Genomic DNA, 25,103 nt, shown 5'->3' on the forward strand with positions numbered 1-25,103 from the left:
GGCGTGGCCTCGGCGGGCCCGGCCAGGACTCCAGGCTCCGGGCCTGCCCTGGGGCGGAGCTGCGGGCGGGGGGCGTGGCCGGGGCGTGGCCGGGGCGGGGCCTCGGCGGACCCGGCCGGGACTCCAGGCTGTCTGCCCTGGGGCGGAGCTGCAGGCGGGGGGCGGGGCCAGGGCGGGGCCGGGGCGGGGCCTCGGCGGACCCTGCCGGGACTCCAGGCTCCCTGTCTGCCCTGGGGCGGAGCTGCAGGCGGGGGCGTGGCCGGGGCGTGGCCTCGGCGGACCCGGCCGGGACTCCAGGCTCCGGGCCTGCCCTGGGGCGGAGCTGCAGGGGCGGGGCGGGGCGGAGGCGGGTCCGGGAGCCCTCCGGAGCGGACGCGCGGCGGAGCCTCGCTCAGTCTGCCCTCCGCGCTTGCACGGACAGCATGACGGACGCGCTGCTGCCCGCGGCCCCCCAGCCGCTGGAGAAGGAGAGCGACGGCTACTTTCGGAAGGTGGGCGGCTTGGGGTGGGCGGGGGCCTGCGGAGAGCTCCGGCCCTCCCGCTCCCAGGCGGCGGAGGGCGCAGCGGGAGCGCGCGGCCGGGGTCGACCAGGCCGGGAGGGGAGGGGAGGGGAGGGGAGGGGGGAGGAGGGGGAGGGGGCGCCCGGGCCTGGGGCGGGCCGGGCCGGGCCGGGCCGGGCGGAGGCTCCGGGGAGGGCTGGGGCGGCCGAGTCCCCGGCGGCGCAGTCCCGGTGTTTCTGGGGCCGGGGGCGGGGAGCGGCGCGTGGGGCTGCCCCGCGCAGGTGGCGGCGGAGGCTGGAGGCCAGGAGGGGTCCCCGTGGAAGGGATCAATCAATCCCCCGTTTTGGGATTTGCCGCGGCCGTGGCGGCACTTTGGGGCTCGAGCCCACCTTGGACCCGCGCGCTCGGGGCGCGGGTGGAGAGAAAGGGATCACCCCGGGTGGCCGCGCGTTCTCCTCCTGCCTCCAGGACGCTGCCAGTGTTCGCTTCCCCGACTTCGAGCAGGCAGGGAGAGCTGTGGGTGGGAGGTGACCTCGCGCGTTGCCCTCCTTCCCGCCCCGAGCCCCCGGGGAGGGGGTGCACGCTGCAGGCGGAGGGCGCGGCCTCGCCCCTGCTCCCCTTGCGCCGGAGCGGATTTACCTGATTGTTGCAGAGACCCGCGGGGAGTGCGGCCTCCCGGGAGGTGGGTGCGACCCCGCGACCCTCACACCGCGCCCCGGGCCTGGGATCGCGGCCCTGCAGCCCTGTCCCTCAGAACCCGGCCCAGGCCGCACGGCGGGGGCGCTGCGGTGGCCGCAGGTGGCCAGGCCTGCCGTGCAAAGATGCTTTGGAACCCGGAGACGCGGTGACACTGCCTCCTTGGAGGTTCTAGCGAGGCTAAAAATAGCCTTTGGAGGTTAGCCAGGTTTGACTGAGTAGGTTGAGATTGTTGGGTTGTTTGTGTGTGTGTGTGTGTGTGTGTGTGTGTGTGTGGTTTTTCTTTTTTAATATAACTTATAGGACAGAAGGCAGGGTGCCTAATTATAAATAGGGAAGTGAAACTGCTTCCCACAGGACAATCAATTCTTAATTGTTCAAAGCCTAACGATCCAGTGGGTTAATGATCTTGGCATCTTCCTTCTTCCACGTGACCCAGCCTTTGGGCTTTTGCTCTTGGGTGAGCAGGGGCCCCAGGGGATGGGCAGGAAAGGAGGGGAACTAGAAACAGGTGAGGGTGCAGTGGGAAAAATTTTTTGGTTAAATTGCTTTTAGCATTAAAAAAAAAAAGAGAGAGAGTAGTTTTAAGGTATATTTAAGTTCAAAGATGTCATCATGGAATTACAGGATTATAACTTCTAATTATGTGTGGCATTTGGGACAGAGGATCACAGGCCATGGAATTGCAGAAGGAGGTGGGGCCTGGGAATCCCTAGATCTTGGTCCTAAGGCCCCCGAACCTGAATGCCACCCTGACAAAATTCCTGTGTAGCCTCCAGCAATTTATTGTCTCTTCCCAGGACTTCATTTCCTCCCTGAATCATTTGTACTCTCACCAGGTGCAAGTCTGTACCCACAGCAGCATTTGGGGGAAATGACAGAGGGAGGGGAGGAAGGGATATAGAACACCTATAAGGGGGGCAGCCTGGGTGGCTCTGGTGGCTCAGCGGTTTAGCGCCGCCTTCAGCCCAGGGCCTGATCCTGGAAACCTGGGATCGAGTCCTATGTCAGGCTCCCTGCGTGGAGCCTGCTTCTCCCTCCCTCCCCCTCTCTCTGTCTCTGTCTCTCTCTTTCTTTCATGAATAAATAAATAAAATCTTTTTAAAAAAAAAAAAAGAACACTTGTAAGGGTTACATTCTGTCTTCCAGAACAGGTTTTCCAGGGGAGGGTGTGCACAGGAAAGATGGCCCTGTAGGCAGGGGACCTGGGAGACAATGAGAGATTGGGTGTTTTTATTTTTCAATTTTTTTATTTTTTATCTTTTTAGATTTTATTTATTTATTCATGAGAGACACAGAGAAAGAGAGGCAGAGACACAGGCAGAGGGAGAAGCAGGCTCCATGCAGGGAGCCTGGGCCGAAGGCAAACGCTCAACCGCTGAGCCACCCAAGCGTCCCAGATTGGGTGTTTTTAGGTGCAGTTTCTCTGATGGTAAATAGGAGAATTGTGGGCACAAAATAAGGTGAAACACTGGTTTACAATTAGAAACGTCTCTTTTGAAAAGGAGGTCTAGTAAGGATGTTCTTTGTACCAGAATAATAAAAGGTGTTGACGTTGAACCTTTCTCACTTTTGTGATCTGAGCCAGTTTGACCTAAAACGAATGCTCCCTGGATGAAAGGAGGATGTTATACAGGTGAAAAGGGGAGGAAGAGCGCTTCAGGTAGAGGAAACAGCATGGGCGAAGGCATGAATTGGGAGCACTTGTGAAGGAATCCTTTAGGGTGTGGAAGTAAGTGGGAAGGAGGTTGTTCAGGGCCATGCATCCAGCTAAGAAGCAGGGACCCTCAGGGATCCATCAGAGTGTTTTTTAGAAGGAGCAGATGTGTGAAAGATTCATGTCCCAGAAAGCTGAGTGATCTGTGAATGGGGGATGGGGGAGAGGCCAGGAAGGAGTTAGGGGGTTAGTTAGTTGAAATTTCCATCATCTCTGCCCTGCCTACTCTGATCCCATTGGTGACTTTTCAGTTATAAAGTGCTGTGTAAACACAACCTCACCACCCATCCTAACCGCCAGCCTGCACCCCTCACTCAAACCAGGGGTCCAGACTGGAGACAGGGATCCTAGTGAGGAGGTCAGAGTGATGAGCCCCAGTAGTGGCAGCGGGGATGCGAGGAGCTAATGGACAGGATGTGGTGTGGAAGGGGCCAATGACATGAATCTGAAGTGTCTGCCTTAGGTACCTGGGCAGGCACCTCACTTAGGTGGGGGAACCCAGAGGCTGGTGTAGGGCAGGTGGATTTGAGGCCCCCATGACATATCCGAGTGGTGGTCTCACAGGGGAGTGCACTCCACAGACCCGGCAGCTATGAGAGTACCCTGGCTGGAGATGCAGCTTAGAGAGGGCACCAGTATGGGAAGCAGTTGGGGTGTTGTGAGAGGGCCCAAGACAGAAGGGAACAATACTTCCACTTAAGGGACCAGCAGAGGGATGCTGGAGGCAAGCCAGGAGGGCTGCAGTGTCAAGGAAACTGAAAGGAGTCTTTTTCGTGGAGAGGTGAGGTTGACAAGTCAGAAGAGCGCTGGAAAATACTGGTTTCAGTTATTTAGGGGGTTGTTGGTTCATAAGTGGGTAGAGTCAGGGGCAAAATGTGGTGGGGTGCAGAGGGGAGAAAAGCGGAGGAGGTGATAGCCAGAGGGAGATGGGGGTTATAGGAGAGAGAAGGCAGGTTTATTTCAGAATGGGGAAGTCTAGAGCCTTTTTTTTTTTAACCATTCTTTTTTTTTTTAATTTATTTATTTATGATAGTCACACACACAGAGAGAGAGAGAGGCAGAGACACAGGCAGAGAGAGAAGCAGGCTCCGTGTACCGGGAGCCCGACGTGGGATTCGATCCTGGGTCTCCAGGATCGCGCCCTGGGCCAAAGGCAGGCGCTAAACTGCTGTGCCACCCAGGGATCCCTAGAGCCTTTTTAAAAAAATATATTTTATTTTATTTATTTATTTTTAAAAAATTTTAAATATTTTATTTATTTATTCATGAGAGACACACAGGGAGAGGCAGAGACACAGGCAGAGGGAGAAACAGACTCCCTGCAGGGAGCCCAATGCGGGACTCAATCCCGGGTCTCCAGGATCATGCCCTGGGCCAAAGGCAGGCACCAAACCACTGAGCCACCTGGGGATCCCCTAGAGCCTTCTTATAGCAGGTGGTACAGGAGTTCAGGGTGGAGGGCAGGTTGAAGATTTGGGGGAGAAAGGGAACAGCTTTCTGGAGGGGTCCCAGGAGGTGAGGGGCGGGGCAGGGATTGGAAACAGCTGCTGTACATACCGGGTGGGTGAGCCAAGCAGAGGCAGGACGTGAGGACCCCTGAGACTGGAGCTGCCCCAGGGTGGGCCCCTCCATCCCCTGTTCAAACTTGGGAGATTTTGCACACACTTAGAGGGTCGAATTAACTGCTGCTAAAATCAGGCTGCTCTTTTATCCTGTGCTCTATCCTACCTTTTTTTTTTTTCCTTGAAAATCCCATTCTGCTCCATTCATTCAGAAAGCATTTATTGAGTGACGGCTCTGAGCGTGACCCCTGTCAGATGCTGGGGCCGACTGGACTCCCAGTTTGGCTCCGCGTGTCCTGGGGCGCGGGCAGTGCTGGGAGTCATCGCCTTGTCCAGATAGCTCAGGCCCTGCTTGAATGGGACTCAGCTTCTTTGCTTTAGAACACAGAGCAAAAAGTGTGTTTCAGGGGTTTGGGGGGAGGTGGGTGTCCATGGTCCATATTTAGAGCTTCAGCTGTTTTGTATGACTTGCACAATTGCCCAAAAGCTCACTCTGCCAGCAGGGCCTGGAACCTGAATGTACAAAACAATCGTTGACAGAGAGGGAGGTCCCCAGTAAATCAGGGCCTTCTTGGGGTCGTGTAGCACTTGGGCGTACAGAGCCCGGGGACACGGACACAGCTTGGCCCCTGGTCAGGCACAGACCCCGTCAGTGTAGACTCTGGCCTCCTGGACTGGCAGCTGCAGGGGGAGGGCGGTGTCTCTAAATGAAAAACAAATAAAAAAAAGACCGAATGCTTTGTGGTCTACTGCAATGTGTTTCCCTCCTCTCTGTCTTCTCTGGTTTTTCTTTTTTTTTTTTTCCTTTACGTGAATATGTTTACATAGAGGCACAAGCTCTAGAACTATACGTTACTTTCTTAAAGACCAGTGGAAATGGAGCTGCTTTTTCCCAAATGAGTTTCATGCTCATCTTGAGGAAAGTGTGGGAGAATGGAAGAATGTGTCTTCTTGGCCTATAGTTGATGCAGAGGAATGTAAGTTTCTGGAACATTTAGAGCAGGTCCTGTCTCCTGAGCTCTCTGGGTGCTGTCGTTCTGAAACCCGCAGGAAATCCTGTTCATGGCCAAGAGAAAACCAGCTGGAGAAAAACGGGAGAAAGCCCTTCCCGGGGCTGTTGAAAGGGCCCTGGATGAAAGGGTCTGAGCACCGTGGGGAAGGAGAGAATCAGGACAAAGTGCAGTATTGTCTGTCCTTATCTCTGCCTCTTCATCCTTTGGGAACACTAATGACCCGAAATGAATTTAGCTCCATTGTTTTTACCCCAGAGCTGGAGGAGAAGTTGTTTCTTGTCCACAGAAACCTCCAGGCTGGACGGGGCCCCAAGGTTCATCGTGTCCTGGTTTATGGTCCCTGTTTGCTCTGGGCTTTCTTGAGGCTCCAGCAAAGAAGGAAGATTTTTTTTTTTTAACCCCCAAAACTCCTCCTACTTCTTGGCCTGCACCATTCATCTTAGGGAAGTGTAATTCTGTGTTAGACACGTGTGCACATCATATAATTATGAGCACACTTGTGTGTGGGGAAGCTTTCTGTTGGGCTGGGTCTGCAGAACACAGTGTGGGTTATGGGGGCTCCTCAGCTCCAGCTTTCCTGGGCCGTGATAATGTCCCTCCAGGTATCTGGACCCATCCCCTTGGAGCTTCAGTCCTTCCCCAGATGGGGAGGGAGGGAGGAGAGATGTGAAAGTTGGTGATGCTGCCCCCCTCCTCACCCCATACACCAGCATGGTCTGAGCCAGGTCCTGAAGGCCAGGCTGGCTCCGGGTTGATCATAGCCTTGGTGAGCGTCTGCCTCGCTGCACAGGTGCTCACCACCAGCCCAGAGGCTCTTCGCCTTACGGGATCCTGGCTGGGAGGGGTCGCCTGGCAGAAACAGAGTTTTCAGGGTGACTCAGAGGAGAATCAGCGTGATGGGCTAGTTGTAACACTATAAATGTCCCCTGCGTCCTGGGGCCATTTGGATGGATCCCAAGGCACCACCTGTTGATACCAAGCATTGGCCTTAGCCTCGTCACCACTTCCTCCTTTGGCTGGCTCAGGTGCCAGGGTCTCGTGACAGAAACGCTGCCTTGGAGGTGGCCACAGGGGACAGTAGAATGGCGGGTGCGGCCCAGCCACGGGGTGGGGTGGCTGGCAGAGTGGGCAGCAAGGGGTGCTGGCTGGGAGCGAGATCTGCCTGCAGCTCCAGGGACAGGATGGGGTGTGGGGGGTGCGAGTCCTTCTGGCCTTTCCAGTCAGACCCACGCGCTTCACTGTGGCCATCCGCCCTTAGAAAGTCCCAGGTTTTGATTGGGTTGTAATGAGGAAGGAGCAGGTGATCGAGAGCCTCAGAAGTAGTTTCTTTTTGTCCAATACTACCTGCATTATAAAAGTAACGTGAATTATTGTAATTATAGAAAAAAGGAATTAAGGGGGGGCCTGGATGGCTCCATCAGAGGAGCATATGATCCTTAAGTCTTGGGGTTGTGAGTTCAAGCCCCACGTTGGGCATAGAAGTGACTTAAATAAATAAACTGGGACGCCTGGGTGGCTCAGTGGTTGAGCATCTGCCTTTGGCTCAGGTCGTGATCCTGGAGTCCTGGGATTGAGTCCCGCTCCCCCTGCAGGGAGCCTGCTTCTCCCTCTGCCTGTGTCTCTGCCTCTCTGTGTCTCTCATGAATAAATAAATAAATTTTTTAAAAATAAGTAAACTTAGGGGATCCCTGGGTGGCTCAGCGGTTTGGCGCCTGCCTTTGGCCCAGGGCGCGATCCTGGAGTCCCGGGATCGAGTCCTGTGTTGGGCTCCCGGCACGGGGCCTGCTTCTCCCTCTGCCTGTGTCTCTGCCTCTCTTTCTCTCTCTCTGTGTCTATCAAGAATTAAAAAAAAAAAAATCTTAAAAATAAATAAACTTAAAAAAAAAAGGTAATTACAGAAGTGTACAAGCTCACATCTACAGCCCTCACCCACACAGATGTACTTTGTAGACGAGAACCATTAGCTGTGGGTGAGTGCGTCCTACCAGGTGAAATAAGCGGGTCCTTCGTTCGGGGCTGGAAATGTACCTGATTCATGGAAATTTTGGTGATTCTAAAAGCTTTTGTTAGTGATTCAACACGTTGGAAAATAACTGTGAGTGGTTTACCCAGGAGGTGTTGGTAAAGACTCCTTGAAGTGACTGAAGGAAGCTTTCAGTTCAGGATTATGGCCCAGTCTTGATTTCATATTGTGCAGCCTCCCCCCACCCCCGTGCCAGTGGTTGGGGATGCCAGTGACAAGCAGGTGCTCCCCGCTGCGCAGCCCCAATGCCTGGCAGAGAGATCCTGGAAGGGCAGGAGGGCTCTTGAAAAGTGCCGGACTTACGTTGTAATTTTTAGGGACAAGGAAAAGCTAGATTCTGTTCATCCAGCCTGCCCCGAACCTCCAGCATGGTGAAAAGTTAAATTAGATGCATGTGTGTATTGCAGGCTGCTGCCTGCTATTTCGGTGCTCTCTGGTTGACAGCTTCTGGCTCCCTCACAAGCAGCCCTGCTTTCCAGAGTTTGGTGGTTGAGGGAGGGATTGCGTAACTCAGAAGGAGTGAGAAAGGCAGGGAAATCATCTTTGTGCCACAGGAGCTGCAAAAAGCACCCTCCTTCCCCTGCCCCGTGCGAGGAGCTGTAGCTAGGAGACCCTGCCCTGTGACCCCATGCTCCGTCTTACACCTGACCTGGAGACCCCGGGTTCACACTGGGCCCTCGGTTTGCTGCAGAAACATCTGCGTGTGTAAGCTTTCTCTTACAGGCTGTGTGGAAGAAGAGCCCGTGCTGGTTCTCTGGGGCGAGGGGAGCCAGGCGCCAGGCACTGATGTGAGTGGGGGGCCCCAGTTGGGAAGGAGAACTGGTCTATTCCCTCTGCATCTGCCTTCTGGGTGGCCTGGCCTTGCCTTTCACCCTGCCTAGGTCTGTCTTTGCAGATATGGGTTGAGTATCTTTTCTTTCCTTGCAACTTAAGTGCTCCAGGTTGTGCCTAGGTATTGCTTTTATCTTTAATTTTTTTTTTTTTAAGATTTTACTTATTTATTCATGAGGGACACAGAGAGAGAGAGGCAGAGACACAGGCAGAGGGAGAAGCAGGCTCCATGCGGGGAGCCCGATGCAGGACTCGATCCCGGCACCCCAGGATCACACCCTGAGCCCAAGACAGATGCTCAACCACTGAGCCACCCTGGTGCCCTGGGTATTGCTTTTAGAATACTTGTTTCCCAGCCGAGCAGTGTGATTAGACACAAAGGTCACACCAGGGGGATGTTGACAAATGGAGTTTTCACTCTAGGTGAACTTATTCTAATTAGGACTAATGAAAGGATTAGTTGCAGACGCCAGAAAACTCCAATCCAACGTGACACACAAACACAAAGTGGAGCATCCCTACAATGGAATTTTACTCGGCAATAAAAAGGAACAGACCAGTGAGAAGCACAACAGTGTGGATGGATCTCAAAGCATAGTATTGAGCACAGTAAGCCAAACACAGGAGTCTATACTGTATGATTCCATTTATCTGAAGTTCTAGAACAAGCAAAAGTCTGTGGTGATAGAAACCAGAGTATGGGGGCGGGGGGTAGGGGTGATGAAAATGCTCTAATTTTGATTGCAGTGGTGGTTACAGAGGTTTATACATTTGTCCCAAACCACTGAACTGTGTATTTAGGATCTATGTGTTTTATTATGTGTAAAATATGCCTCAACTTTAAAAAAGTAGCTTAGCTTAGGCAAGAAAGGGAATACATTGGCTCTGGTAACTGAGCGGTGCAAAGGAATGGTTTCAGGCCTGGCTTGGTCTAGGGCTCAACTGCTACTACCAGCATTTCTCAGCTGTGTGCCCCCTGGATTGGTATTCATTTCTGGGGAGACACTCCCTCACTGGTGGTAAAGTCCAGGGGGGAAAAATTATGGCATCTTCCTGATGGGTTCTTTTCTTAAAATATATTTTATTTATTTATTATTTTTAAAAGATTTTTATTTATTCATGAGAGACATACAGAGAGAGAGGCAGAGACACAGGCAGAGGGAGAAGCAGGTTCCCTGCGGGGAGCCCGACGTGGGACTTGATCCCAGGACCCCGGGATCATGCCTTGAGCCAAAGACAGATGCTCAACCACTGAGCCACCCAGGGTGCCCCTAGACTTTTAAAAATTTATTTGACAGAGTGTGCACAGGCAGGTGTTAGGAGAGGAGGAGGAGCAGAGGGAGAAGCAGACTCCTTGCTGAGCAGGGAGCCTGACTCCGGGGCTCGAGCCCAGGACCCCTGGATCATGACCTAAGCCCAGGGCAGATGCTTAACCAGCTGAGCCCCCCAGACACCCCTTCCTGATGGGTTCTGATTATCCTGCATCAAGTGCTCACTCTGAGTTCATCTCAAGGGCCAGGGCCCTTCAATTTCCAGCTGACGAGGTAGGAGATCAGTGTTCTTCCTCTTTGGAAAGGAGATGGGGGTGCATTTAGTTACCATCCCTGACTGTCGAGGGCTGCGAGGTGGGAGAGGAGAGGAGTGGGACCAGGGGACCGTGCCCGAAGGGGATGCTCAGCGATGCTGGGCAGCCCTCAGCTGGGAAGCACAGAAGGGGTGTCTGGGGTCTGCAGGAGAGCCGTCCCCACATTCCCCCTGCTTTCCTACTGCTGGCTGCTTCACAGCTCCCACCTGAGAGTGGCAGCAGGGACATGGGCTTAAGTCCTGCTCCCACCCTCCCCGCCCCAAGAATCTTGAGTAGCTCACCTAACCAGCAAGCCTCAGAAGCGTGGGATCTCGGAGGCTGTACCAGAGACCATATTGGCCGGGTGAGGAAGTTGAGGCAAGTACTTAGTATACTTGCTCTTCTGGGTGTTGGCTGCTGGATCATCCCTCCAGCATTTTAAGGTCGATGCAGATGCCCACACCTTAGTCTGGGGAGGGAACCAACAGACTCTGCATGGCAGAAAGACTCACTTCACTGTAGGCCTTGTAGACCATGATCCTCGAGGCCCGATAGTTCAGCCTCCCCACTCCCTCACCCCACCCCTGCTTCCAGTTCCCAGGCTAAACAGGTGTGGCAGGTGCTGCCTGGGACCCTGGCACAACCCCTCCAGTTTGCAGTTGCTCTGTATCCTGTTGTGAACCCACCAAGAACGAAGGCATGGGCGAGGGTGTGGGTCCCCACCAGCAGGGGCAGGTGGACAGCTAGCAGCCTCCCGGGACGCCAGGGGGTCTTTACCACAGTCTTGCCCAGATTTGCCTCACGGGGCTACAAGAAGCTTCCAGAGAGTCTTGTGGGTTCCTAGTGTTTCCAGCTGGCCCAGCATTCCTACCTGTCAGTAAGAAGTAATGTCGTTTTGCTTCCAATTACTCAGTCATATCTAATCCTGAGCATTCCTATGTCTTATCTAGAAACTTGACTCCACATCTGTGGGCCAGCCAGAAGTTGGGTGAAGTATAGGAGCAGGAAAAAGTTCTTATCCGTGAGCTGGAATGGCTGCTTATCTTAGCCCTGGGAATATGTACATAAAGGAATTTGTTATTAAAGCTTCTCTGTAAAATGGAACACAGCTTGGGTGAAACCGTGTGATTTTGAGTCGGATCAAACCATCCCTTGATCGTAATTTTGGAAAGTGGAAAGGAAAGAGGCGGGCTGTTATTTTAGAATTCTCATATTCAGTTAGCTTCACATGAAAGACATTTCAGTCTCCTATCTGCAAAAAGACAGTTCCCTGATTTTCATTTTAAATCAGAGGTCATTGAATGGTTTGAAAGGGGTTAACTGTAGGACCTTTCCTTTTTTTTTCTTTTTTTTTTTTTTTAATATTTTATTTATTCATTCTTGAGAGATACAGAGAGAGAGAGGCAGAGACACAGGCAGAGGGAGAAGCAGGCTCCTCGCCGGGAGCCCGATCTGGGACTCGATCCCAGGACCCAGGGGTCACGCCCTGGGCCGAAGGCAGACGCTCAACCACTGAGCCACCCAGGCGTCCCGTGTAAGACCATTCCAACTTGGATTCTGAAAATCTGTGTAATTTGTACTTGGGGGGCTGGTGGGTGGTGACCTGCTGGCAAGTGAGAACGAGATCTTTGTGGAAGGAGGAACGGAACTCGTTTCTGACCCACTGGTCCAAAGGGCACTGATACGGGGAATCCCTGAGAAGATTAGGGTTCTGAATAACTTCTCCCTCGTTGGGGTGAAGGCCATGGCTTGGGCAGAGGTGGGGCAGAGCTGAATGACAGGGGAACAGCTGCAGAGAAAGGGCGTCTCCTCCAGGAGTGCTGCCCACCAGCCACCCCCTGGGGGTAACCACAGCCCCCCCCCCCCAATGGGCAGAATGTAAAAAGATAAACTTCAAAAGGAATGGAGCCCTCCCTCAGCTCCCAGGGCTTTTACCTGCCGGGGTGGGAAGCACACTAGTAGGTTAAAATGGAACTTTTACTCTGATCTTAAACTTTTCGGAATGAAACTCTGCAGTCCAGTTACTCTAGGAAACAATGAACAGACCGTCCACCGAAGAAGAAATTCAAGTGATCAGTTAATAAATGAAAGAAAAAGTTTACCAATAATAATCGCAAATTGGAAGAACAGGACACCTGTTTTTGCATATCAACTTGGCAGAGATTGTAAAAAATACTTTCTGGGGAGGGGGTGGGGGGCTGCTTACAAAGGTTGGCCCCTCCTTGGCATCTGGGAAGTGGCTCTTGAAGAGTTCCCTGTATCCCCTAACTGATAATAAGATTGGCACAAACCATGTGGTTTATGATGGATACCTCCTTTCCTTCTGGGAGTCTAGAATCTGGGTACACACTAGCAGGGGGTGCCTTTGGGATCAGTCCCCAGGAAAATTCCCGGGCATTGATTTTCCTGATGGGCCAGCATGGGCGGTGACATCCTATACACGGTCGCTGCATTTCTGTTGCTGGGGGGAGAATATGTTCTATGTGACCCTTCATGGGAAAGGGAGCCCGTGCGTGGATTGCTCCAACCTTTACCTGTGTCTTTCCCCCTGTGATCCAGCTGTGTCCTTACTAGGTTGCTGTCATGCAGCTGTGAGTGCAGTTACGTGCTGAGTCCTGTGAGTCCTAGTGAGTCCCCGAACACGGGGCTTATCTTGGGAACTCTCAGCACAGCAGTAACGTGAAAAGTAACACTATGCGTAAAATACGTGGGCAGGGGGGCCAAAACAATGTATTCGGAATCTCGTTGCCGTAAGTGACTTTTGTTTTCTTTTATACTTTTCGATATCTTATGTCTTTGCCGTCTTGATGTTACTTTTCAGAACAGGTTAGTTTTGAAGACGTTTCTGTTATCGTAAAGCTGTCATCGGTTTTAGAGTGGCGGACCTCTAAAGGTTTCTCTCTCATTTTCCCTTAGGGTTGCAATCCCCTTGCGCAAACTGGCCGGAGCAAACTGCAGAATCAGAGGGCTGCCTTGAACCAGCAGATCCTGAAAGCCGTGCGGATGAGAACGGGAGCAGAAAACCTCCTGAAGTAAGTGACTGCTACTCCTCTGCCTCAGTGGGGAGTCCGCCTCTCCCGGGGCCTATCCATCATCCCTAAACTCCCAGGCCTGCCCAGCTTCCACGCTAGCTCTTGGTTTTAAACTCTGGGGGTTCCTTCCTTGTTCCCAGTGCCTGGAGAGGCCCTTCCTGGCCTAGAGCTTGATTATGTTAAAGACAAGTATTTTACCCAGGCTGTTTGTGTGATTGGGAGGCGGGGAGCGGGGGAAGCCACTGATCACATTCCCTGCTTTCTATGGGAACTTGTCTGTCTGTTTTCTCTGTGGCCTAGTGGAGACACTGTGCCTGGCCTAGAATCACTGCTCGGTGACTGTTGGGTGTATAAAGGAAAGGAAGGCCGGAGGAAGGGAGTGGGGCATTTTTCTTGCCAGCGTCCGTCCCTCTAATACAGGCCCAGTACAGCCCCGTGGCCTTGGGGCACTCGTTATTAGGCTCTGGTGGCAAAATAGTTACTTATCAAGCGCAGGACTCAGTGACACTTCACCTGTGTCAGAGGCGGCTGGGAGCCCTCCCCACTCCCTTCGGTGCAACGTGGGACACTTTGCCAGCTTCCTCTTCTTTATGAAGAATACAGACTTTCTTCTTCCGCCAGAGTTCCGGGGGGTGACGCGTGGCAGCCCTCGTGCCGCCTCCTGCCCTGGGTAATCAGGGCACACACTGTGCCTGCTGCCCGGCCGAGTGAGACAGGCGCCTCCTGCAGCCTCGGAAAGGGACGTGGGGTGCTCGTGGGGACCTGGAACCCGGCAACCTGGCCGGGCACCTGGAAACCTGGCAGGATATGGCTGTTGGGTGTTCCCAGTGGGTCAGCTGCGCTGTCGGAGGCCTTTGGGCGCCCAGAGGCTGCTCAGAGGTGGTTGGGAAAAGCAAATACACCAAGCCAGGTGTTCGTAACAGCGCCAGTACTCTGACGGTCACAGGTAGGCACAAGGAGTGTGATCAGCTCCTGCACACGGGCCGTTCACCTGAGCGCCCAGGAAAGGCAGGGGGAGGGTTTCTGATCATCACTTAGCATAGCTTCGCGTCTGAATCCTTCTGTATGTGCTCCCTGGGAAAGATGTCTGAGATACTAAGTGGGGGAACAGAAAGATGCACGACACCACACCCTGCATATGTGTTTCGGGGATTTGTGCATTTGCTTTTGTGCAAATATATGTTTTCCAGAAAAGGTGGAGAAAGAAGCCTTGAGAATCATCTCTTGGGAGCAAGACCCAGGATGGGGGTGGAGGTGACTCTTACTCGTCATGTTACCCCCTCCGTGTTTGGATGTTCTTTTATGGACTGCAGGACTTACTTTCATTCAATTTTATTGTGAGCTCCTGCAAAGGCCCAGAAGATGGAATCACGTACCATTGGCTCAGGAACGACGGTGCTGTGCCTTGTGTCGGCACCGATAGGCGTGGACTAACAGAGAACACGAGTCCTGGGGCGGCCAGGGTTCTGGGAACCTCTTCTCTAGCTACTCCTGTAACAGGATGGAAGCTAGGTTATTACTGGAAGACACTGTGAAACTTAGGATATTTCACATTTCACCTCCTTATTATTATTTTTTTAAGATTTTCTTTATTCAGGGATCTCTGGGTGGCTCAGCGGTTTGGCACCTGCCTTTGGCCCAGGGTGCGATCCTGGAGTCCCGGGATCGAGTCCCGCGTCGGGCTCCCGGCATGGAGCCTGCTTCTCCCTCCTCCTGTATCTCTGCCTCTCTTTCTCTCTAGGTATATCATAAATAAATAAATAAATAAATAAATCTTAAAAAAAAAAAAAGATTTTCTTTATTCATGAGAGACACACAGAGAGAGGCAGAGACACAGGCAGAGGGAGAAGCAGGCTCCCCACTGACTAGGGAACCTGATACAGGACTCGATCCTGGGACCCTGGGATCATGACCTGAGCTGAACGCAGACGCTCAACCGCTGAGTCACTCAGGTGCCCCCCCACCCCTCCGCCCGACACTTTTTTTTAAAGTTTATTTACTTATTTATTTTTAAGTCTTCTCTATACCCAACCTGGGGCTCGGATTCACGACCCTGAGATCAGGAGTTGCACGCTCCACCGCCTGAGCCAGTCGGGCGCTCCACAACATTTCACCTTTTAAAATGTCTGGCGGTGTCCCTGTCCCCAGGGAAGTCTGGAGCTGGGGACGGTCAGGTGCACAGTGCAGTGGGCTTCATGTGGCCGGTGTAGCTGGAGAGAGGCCCTTGATTTCGGGAGCGGCGGCCCTGGGCTGGGAAGGCTGCATGCATCCCCATCCTGCACGCCCCCCTCCCCCGTGGAAGTTGTGGCTGCCTCTTTTGATTGACACTTTGATGGGGCCAGCTCTGTGGCTAAGGGGGACAGGCTGGCAGCCTGGACCCCGGCTCCCCAGGAGTGGGCTGCAGTTGATTGGGCTGCTTGGTCACTCAGGAAATGAATTTGTTGAGCACCCAGGAAGTGGCAGGCAGCGTTTGAGGTCCAAGAGGAGAAGGCCGCAGGCAGGTCAAACGAGGCCTTGCTTTTACGATGCTTGATCTCTTGTGGGGGGACCTTAACACCCTGGAGACAAGTCCGGTCATGTCAGGGGCCGTGTTTTCTAGGGCGTCGATGAAAGGCAAGTGTGACAGCGTGGCGCAGCCTTAGGAACAGGCCATCAGGGAGGCCCTCTCTGGCGGGGGGGCCTTGGCGTTGCTAAGGCAGGAACCGGGTGGTTTGGCTGCTTGTTCTTTAACGGCAGCAGCAAACAGGCTCCGAAACCCAGTGGTTCAAGCTCATTGTCGGGTTGGCAGTTGTGGAGCTGGCCGGGTAGGGTGGGGTTGTTAATGATTTTCGTAGTTGACCTAAAAGTTCAAAGTGGCCCTTTCTGGAGAATGTTGTGAGAGAGAACCCTAAAGGTATTTATTAATCTGACTCTGGCAGCACCAACGGTTTCCCGAAAACAAATAGGGCGCCCAGCCAAGTCCTGTGGTTGTCCCCGGGTGGCTGGTTAGGTGGCTGTCCCTGCTGCCGAGGGGTAGTTTCCGTCATAAATTGGGCCCCCGCTGTCCTGTGTGTGCACCTGCCTGCTTTCAGGTTCTCAGTGTCGCTCCAAGGCCCTCAGATAAAGATAGAGTGTTTGGGTGGCACCCGGGTGGCTCCGTTGGTTAAGCGTCCAACTCTTGGTTTCGGCTCAGGTCGTGATCTCAGGGTCGTGGGATCGAGTTCCACGTTGGGCTCTGCGCTCAGTGTGGAGTCTGCTTGAGATTCTCTGTCCCTCTCCCTCTGCCCCTCCCCACTTGCTCTCTCTCTCTCTCTCTCAAATAAATAAAAATAATTTCTTAAAATGTATTTTATTTTTACTTATTTATTCATGAGAGACACACAGAGAGAGGCAGAGACACAGGCAGAGGGAGAAGCAGGATCCATGCAGGAAGCCCGATGTGGGACTCGATCCCAGGACCCTGGGGTCACACCCTGAGCTGAAGGCAGGCACTCAACTGCTGAGCCACCCAGGCACCCCAAATAAAACCTTAAAAAAAGAGCATTTGGGTGGGTGTTGCCCCAAAATGCAGGAATGCAGGAGTCCCAGGGCTTACCTGCATTGGTAGGGGCTGTGACGCTGGACGGGCATTGAGAAGAGCCAGGCTTTGTACCCTTTCAAGGTCTTCTCCTCCTCTGAGCCTTGTCCACCCAGAATCCATGAGCTTCATGGAGTTTTACTGGGAAGGCATCAGGTATTTTAAAGTTACTTTTCTAGGCTAAGCAAGGACATTATTCTCTCTCTCTTCCTAACACCCTGCCCTCCCTTGAGGAAAGCTGGGGTGAAAATATGATGATGTTTCTCTGAAACAGTGATGGTCTTTGTGAAATTTATTTTATTTTATTTTAAAGATTTTATATTTTATTCATGAGAGACACAGGCGGAGGGAGAAGCAGGCTCCATGCGGGGAGCCCGATGCAGGACTCGATCCCCGGACTCCGGGATCACACCCTGAGCCCAAGGCAGGTGCTCAACCGCTGAGCCGCCCAGGCGTCCCTGGTCTTTGTGAAATTTAAAGCAAGCTGCCACATAGTTCAGTTTAACTAATGGGGCCTTTGTGCCAGGGCAGGCCATTTAACGTCTTTGGGCTTCGGGTTCCCCTCTTGCACCCTAATACCTTCTGGGCTAGAGCAGGGCTGGCCCACTCTGAGGCTCACAGGGGCTGGAGGGGCTGGGCCCAGTCTGCGACGTAATAGGGAGTGGGGGGGACAGTGGCAAAGTGCAGAGCACACGCTCTCTGGAGGGGCCACCTGCAGTTTGCCTCATATGGAGGGGAGGGCTATGGTTGCTCGTTCTGTGGGTTTTTTTGTTTTTGTTTTTGTTTTTTTCAAGAGAAGATAGAGATCTGACCTTTTTCTCTCCCTTTTTAAAAATCTTCTGATAGTTGAATTTTTAAATATTGGCACCTACTTCGACGTGGGAGAAAGAACCCCCTGAGGACCACGTGAACAATCCCCCCTGACCTCCAGTTTGTAACTTCTGGTCCGGCAGGTCATGAAGTCCTGGGTGGGGGGTGACCAGGGGTAGCCTCAGCTGTAACAAGAGTGACTTGGGGTTAGTGGATGCTCACACCATTGGTTCTGATGGAGGCTGGCAGGTGTCTGTGTCATGGGGTGTGTGAGCCCCCCGTGGCCTTTGGGGCTCACGGCAACCCTGAGGCCTGCCTTCCTGCACTTCTCCACTGGGAGCCAATGTCTTGCCAGACCGGCTGTTCTGCTGCCCTCGGGGGGTGGCCACATGAGGCCACCAGGTGGTACTCGCAGGATTTGGGGTCAGATGGATTAAGGTCAAACTGTACTAGTAAGGTCTCCAAAGCTGGTGCATGTCTTCGGTGCTCGTCGATGTGCCTGTTCCTGGTGGGGGGTGGGGTGGGGGACAATTTTACTGAAAGACTTGGGAAAAAAGTTGCAGTGAAGCGAATGGAATTATATGAGTCAACATTCAAAATTCACGTGTGTCTTTAAGACAAACGGCAGGATATTAAAAAAATTTTGGACTCGGAGCAGAGAAGCAAGCCGTTATGGCATAGGGGCTGCTTAAGGTGAAGAGGGCCTCAGCGGCTCCAAATTCAGGGGAAGAATGCGTGGATGCAGTCAGTACCCTCAGGAAATAATTGAATGTGGCCTTCCGTCCCCGTTCACACGTGTTGGGTCGATCACTCACAGTGGGTCAGTGGTGCATCTTCTCATTCTGGACTTTGCAAGTGTATGCATGCTGTTTATGAAAAACCCAAGGGAAGAGGCCTTTCCTTGGTGGTGCAGGCCAGAGGGAGGCCGTGGAGAACGTAGGCTGGAGACTTGGGGGCAGAAGTGCCCTGTGCCTTATTCTGGTTGGCCTCAAGGGCTCTTTTGGCTGTAATATCAGCTGTTGGGCCATGAGGTTCTCAAAGGAGGTTTGCAACCAAGGGAAAGGTGAGAAAAACAAACAAACAACAAAAAAAAAGCCAAAGCCATATTCTTCTAAGGAGGCCCATAGAAGCGATTTGTTGTCTTTTGGAAAGACAGCCCAGACTCAGCCCAAAGTTTGGCTCGTGCACCAGTATCGAGGAGACCGAGGCTCTGGTTTTAATCCCTAATTTGGGCCAGCTGATTCTATTTTTATATGTTATCCCAGGCTGTTCTTCCAGCCTGGGCACATACATCATTTTTTGTTTGTTTGTTTGTTTTTTAAGATTTTATTTATTTATTTATTCTTGAGAGAGAGAGAGAGAGAGAGGCAGAGACACAGGCAGAGGGAGAAGCAGGCTCCCTGCAGGGAGCCCGATGTGGGACTCGATCCTGGGACTCCAGGATCACACCCTGGACTGAAGGCAGCACTAAACTGCTGAGCCACTCAGGGATGCCCGTACTTTTAATTGACTTACCTTATTTGAGAAGCTCCCTTGCACCAAGGAATCCACGAAAAATCATCTGTAAGAGAAGCAGCGCACACTCTAGGCAATCCGTTATTGTAGCCGAAGGTTAGCATTGTGGAAACTGACCCTGAAGCCCTGCTTGGCCACCAGCTTTTTCCAGAGTGCCCCACACAGAGGTCCGTGTCCAAAGAGCAGCCTGTTGATCTGTTGCAAATCCTAAATCTCAAATTGACAAGAGGGAAGGGAAGTGGCAAGTCAATATATAGAGGTGGAAAAATCAAGTTGGCCTATTTGGAGGATCTGCAGATGTTTGGGCAAGGCTCTTAGGGTATGAATTGTTGTATTTAAGTTGGATCCACTCTGTTGCAGAGAACCAGGCTTCCCCATCCCCACCATTGCTTCTAGAGAGGGGTTTTACTCTGCCATTTGTTCTTACATCAGCTGAAATTTGTTGAGCCTCCATCACATGGAAAAGACAGTGCCAATTTCTGGGACAAACAGGAGGAAATAGAGGGCAGGGGTCTTGTTCTCCATTATAACTTCTATGTCCTTTGTTAGACATGGGCCCCAGCTCCTCTCTGAGCTTCCTGGCAGGCTGTATGAAGAAGGGAATATGACGTGGAACACATTTCATACCCATTGGTTCAGCCAGAGGCAAACCAGGGCTAAGAAGAAGCTTCTCCCAGTTTTTTTCCTTGTGTCCTTCTGGACATTATCAGCTAGTGAATCAGCTACATTCTCTGAAACATCTCTGTGGTACAGATTTTACAAGTGGCAGATTTTGACTCATGCTGTGTAATGAAATCAATTCATTGAGTTGCTGTGGTATCATAAAAAATAAATATTTGGGTGGGTGGGGTGCCTGGCTGGCTCAGTCGGTAGAGTGTGGGACTTTGATCTCAGGGTTGTGGGTTCGAGCCGCATGTTGAGCATAGAGCCTAATTAAAAATAAATAAAAAATATAAATATATATAGTTATATTTGGTCTCTGTGCTTGGTTCCTGGCGCAGAGCTCCTAAAACCCTTGGAATCACCTGCCTTCGGTATGCTAGTGAGGTGACTCCTTAATGACGGGAACAGGGCCTTCAAAATGGGGACTATTAGCCAAGAAAGACCAAACCTGGAACTTACAATGCTACCCTGGACTTCTGGGGAGGGGAAGGGGGCTGAAGATTGGGTTCAATTGCCAATGGTCAATGATTTAATCAGTTGTGCCCGCGTAATGAAGTAATGAAATCTCCATGGAAACCCCTCACAATGAGGTTGGGGAGCTTCCAGGTTGGTGAACACATCAAGATGCTGGGAGGGTGACGTGCCTGGAGAGGACGTGAAAGCTGCTCGCCCCTCCTTGACCTTTGGATCTATTCCATGTGACTGTTCTTAAGTTGTGGCCTTTAAAGTAAACCATGGTAAATGTAAGCAAAGTGTTTTCCTGAATTTTCTGAGTCATTCTGGCAAGTTATCATAGAAGGGTGTTGGGGGAGCCCTTGATTTGTAGCTGGTGCAGTACAGGTGCCCACCCCACCCCCAACCTTGTGACTGGCACTTGACGTGGGGGCAGTCTTGTGGCACTGAGCCTTTAACCTGTGGGAAGTGAATCGAATTGAATTGCTGGGCACCCAGTTGGTGTCAGAGAATCAGAATTGGAGAGTTGCGGATATCAGTCTTTTAAAAAAATAGGCTATTGATTAGAATAGAATTGGATATATTGGCATACATCGCATGTGTTTCAAAGTTAGGCTTGTGCGGCTTGTTCTGGGGGGTATGTAGATGTGTACACTGCGTTGTGATATAAAATGTATTTCGTACTGGTAATCATGCTCCCCTCGCCTCCCTGCCCAAATCCCCAAACCAATGATCGTCACCAAACTGAGCTTCCAATATCTCATTGCCCTGCTGGGAAGCCCAGATGTGCACATGTGAAGACTTACTGAGTAGTGACAGGGCAAGTGTCATCATATCTGCAGTCAGGGTCAAGTGTGGCGTTTTCTGTGGCATAAGCTTGTGGGTCCAGGAGGAGGAGTTCAGTGATGGGTGGGGGAGAGAGAGAAGGGAGAGGATACATATAAATACATCATGGAGAGAAATGGATGAGCTCAAATACGTGGGGAGGCAAGGAGAGCCCCAGTGGAGAGGGCAGACTGTAGGGGAAGAGGTTTAGCATTTTACTGCCTGGAGGAAAGGTTGACAAGCGGTGAACAGAGCACGCCCATGACAGGTGGCTGGATTTTCATCAGCTGGTTGGGGGGGAAGGTGATTAGGTACCATTTCTGTGGCTGGCTGGAGCTCTTGGCTGATGAACTCCAGGCGTCCTCATCTGTCAAAGGAAGAAGTTCTGGTAGCTGGTTGGAGGAATGTGAGGACTTGCCGGGATGGTTCAGGGGCATGTGCCCTGCAAGGCCTGGCTCAGTACTTGGTTATAGTTGCCAGTGTTATTTTTGCAGTGATTCCTAATCTGTAAAGTAAGGGGAGCACCCTTACTTCTAGAGTCTTCTAGCAAGTGTCCAAACGTCTGCTTTGAGGCTTTGGGTAAAATTTATGCCTTCATATTGCTTAACAGGGTAATATTCTGGGGATATATCACATTTTGTTTATCCATTTGTCAGTTAATGGGTCTTTTGTTTTTTACCAGAGATTTGGCCCATTTACTTTTTGACTATTAAGACTAATGCTACTTTATTCTTTAACTTTTTTTTAATTTTAAGATTTCTTTTAAAGATTTTATTTATTTATAGAGATACAGAGAGAGGCAGAGACATAGGCAGAGGGAGGAGAAGCAGGCTACATGCAAGGAGTCAGATGTGGGACTCGATCCCGGGACTCTAGGATCACGCCCTGAGCTGAAGGCAGATGCTCAACCACTGAGCCATTCAGGCGTCCCATCTTTAAATATATATATATATATATATATATTTATTTATTTATTTATGAGAGACACACAGAGAAAGGCAGAGACACAAGCAGAGGGAGAAGCAGACTCCTTGCGTGGAGCCCGATGCAGGACTCGATCCCAGGACCCCGGGATCACTCCCTGAGCCGAAGGCAGATGCTCAACTGTGGAGCCACACAGGTGTCTCCTCATTATGGTTTTAGTTAGTATTTCCCTATTTTGACTCAAGACATCCAGCACTTTTTTGTACGCTTTTTAGCCATTCATATCTATTCTTTAGTAATATGTTTATTCAAGTCTTGTCTGTTTCATGAATTCAGAAAGTTATAGGATAGACAATCAACATATAGAAGTTTATTGTATTTCTATACACCAGTAATGACTTATCAGAAAGATAAATTAAGATAATAATTCCATTTACAATTGCATCAAAGATAATGAAATACCTAAGAATAAATTTAACAAAAGAGGTGAAAGACCGGTACGCTGGAAACTATGACCCTGATGAAAGACACTGAAGGCATAAATAAATGGAAAGATAACCCATGCTCATGGATTGGAAGAACTAATATGGTTCAAACATCCAGACAGCCAAAGCAATCTATAAATTCAATGCCATCCCTATCAAAGTTCCAATGGCACTTTTCAAAAATAGATGAAACAGGGATCCCTGGGTGGCGCAGCGGTTTGGCGCCTGCCTTTGGCCCAGGGCGCGATCCTGGAGACCCGGGATCGAATCCCATATCAGGCTCCCGATGCATGGAGCCTGCTTCTCCCTCTGCCTGTGTCTCTGCCTCTCTCTCTCTCTCTGTGACTATCATAAGTAAATAAATAAAAAATTAAAAAAAAATAGATGAAACAATGCCAGAATTTCCATGGAACCACAAAAGAGCCTGAGTGGTCAAAGCAATCTTGAGAAAGAAGAACAAAGCTGGAGCATCACGTTTCCTGATTTCAAACTATATTACAATGCTATAGTAATCAAAACAGTGTGGTATTGGCATAAAAACAGACACGGATAGATGAATGAAACGGAGTAGAGTGCAGAAATAAACCTGTGCATAAATGGTCAATTAACTTAATACAGAGGAGCCAAGAATATACAACGGAGAAAGCATAGTCTCTTAGTGATGGGGAAACTGGACCACCGTCTTATAGGATACACAAAAATTAACTCAAAATGGATTAAAGACTTATTCTTTATAGATTTTATTTATTTTTAAAGATATTTTTTTTAAGATTTTTTAAAAAATTTATTTATTCATGGCAAATGCACACAGAGAGAGAGAGAGGCAGAGACAGAGGCAGAGGGAGAAGCAGGCCCCATGCAGGAAGCCTGATGTGGGACTCGATCCCGGGACTCCAGGATCGCTCTCTGGGCCAAAGGCAGGCACTAAACTGCTGAGCCGCCCAGGGATCCCCTCTTTATAGATTTTAAAGACTTACAAGACCTGAGACCATAAAAGTCCTGGAAGAAAACATAGGAGGTAAGCCGCTTGACATTGATCATGGTGATGATTTTTTGAATTTGACCCCAAAAGCAAAAACCACCAAAGCAAAAAAATAAACACGTGGAACTACATCAGACTACAAATATGCACAGCAAGGACCATTAACAAAATGAAAAGGCAACCTTCTGAGTGGGAGGAAATGTTTATAAATCATCTGTCTGATACTGGGTTAATAACCAAAATATATAAAGCTCATACAAATCAGTAACACAAGAACAATCAGATTAAAAAACAGGCGGAGGATCTGAATAGACAGTTTTCCAGAGAAGGCATAAGATGGCCAATGGTGACATGGAAAGATGCTCAACATCACTCATCATCAGGAAAAGGCAAATCAAACCCACAGTGCGACCTCACACCTCTTAGAATGGCTGTTCTCAACAAGAGAAGAAATAAGTGTTGGTGAGGATATGGAGAAAAGGGAACCTTCGTGCACTGTTGGTGGGATTGTAAATTGATGCATCGACTATGGAAAACAAATTAAAAATAGAACTACTGGGACACAGGTGGCTCAGTGGTTAAGTGTCTGCCTTCAGCTCAGGTGGTGATCCCGGAGTTCTGGGATTGAGTCCTGTATTGAGCTCCCCTCAGGGAGCCTGCATCTCCCTCTGCCTGTGTCTCTGCCTCTCTGTGTCTCTCGTGAATAAATAAATAAGTAAAATCTTTTAAAAAAGTATATATAACTACCATGTGTTCTAGTGATCCCACTTCTGGGTATTTATCTGAGGAAAACAAAAATACTAACTCAAAAAGATAGATGCACCTCCATGTTCATTGCCCACCATTACTTACAATGGGCCAAGATATAGAAATACCCTGTGTCCATTCATGGGTGAATGGGTAAAGAAGATGACACACTCACACACACACACACACACACACACACAATGTAATGTTGTTTGGCCATAAAGAAGTGTGAAATCTTGCCATTTGTGACAACATGAATAGACCTCGAGGGAATTTTGCTAAGTGAAATAAGTCAAACAGAAAGAGAAATACTGATGATCCCATTTATGTGTGTAATCTCTAAAAAAAAAAAAAAAAAAGCTCATAGATACAGAGAACAGATGGTTGGTTGCCAGAGTTGGGGGTTGGGAGATGGCTAAAATAGGTAAAGGGGGTTAAGAGAGACTATCATAAATAAATAAAAATTAAAAAAATATATATATTAGATCTCAATTTTTTTTTTTTATGATAGTCACAGAGAGAGAGAGAGAGAGAGAGAGAGGCAGAGACACAGGCAGAGGGAGAAGCAGGCTCCATGCACCGGGAGCCCGACGTGGGATTCGATTCCGGGTCTCCAGGATCATGCCCTGGGCCAAAGGCAGGCGCTAAACCGCTGCACCACCCAGGGATCCCAATTAGATCTCAATTTAAAAAAATCTTTTGTCTGTTAAAAAGATTATATTGTCTTTTTATTATTTAATTAACAGAACTCTTTATATATTCTAGATACAGATTCTTTTTTTTTTAGGTATTTTATTTGAGAGAGTGAATGAGTAAGAGAGAGAGAGAGTGGGAGAGAGCATGAGGAGGGGTAGGGGAAGGAGCAGAGGGAGAGGCTGAGCAGGGAGCCTGAGCAGGCTCCATCCCAGGACTCTGGGATCCTGACCTGAGCCAAAGGCAGATACTTATCCGACTGAGCCACCCAGGCGTCCCACAAATTCTGTGCCAGATATCTAATTTGCAAATATTTTTCTCCCAGGCTGTGGCTTGTGTTTTCATTTTTTAAAAATATTTTATTTATTCATGAGAGACAGAGAGAGAGACACACACACACACAGGCAGAGGGAGAAGCAGGCTCCACGCAGGGAGCCCGACCCGGGACTCGATCCTGGGACTCCGGGATCACGCCCTGGGCCGAAGGCAGGCACTAAACTGCTGAGCCACCG

General features: G+C 50.5%; 1 protein-coding gene across 1 annotated transcript in view; it reads left to right on the forward strand.

Annotated features, from left to right (window-relative positions):
• Positions 1-345: 345 nt before the first annotated feature.
• The window catches only part of RHPN2 (rhophilin Rho GTPase binding protein 2), a 56,612-nt gene continuing 31,854 nt past the window's right edge, over positions 346-25,103 (forward strand). Inside the window, exons 1-2 of the mRNA XM_077856017.1 lie at positions 346-491; positions 12,823-12,938. Coding sequence (XP_077712143.1) covers positions 423-491; positions 12,823-12,938 — 185 coding nt within the window. The 5' untranslated portion in view covers positions 346-422. The remainder of the gene's footprint in view (positions 492-12,822; positions 12,939-25,103) is intronic.

The sequence above is a fragment of the Canis aureus genome, chromosome 1, assembly GCF_053574225.1.
Source record: "Canis aureus isolate CA01 chromosome 1, VMU_Caureus_v.1.0, whole genome shotgun sequence".
NCBI lineage: Eukaryota > Metazoa > Chordata > Mammalia > Carnivora > Canidae > Canis > Canis aureus.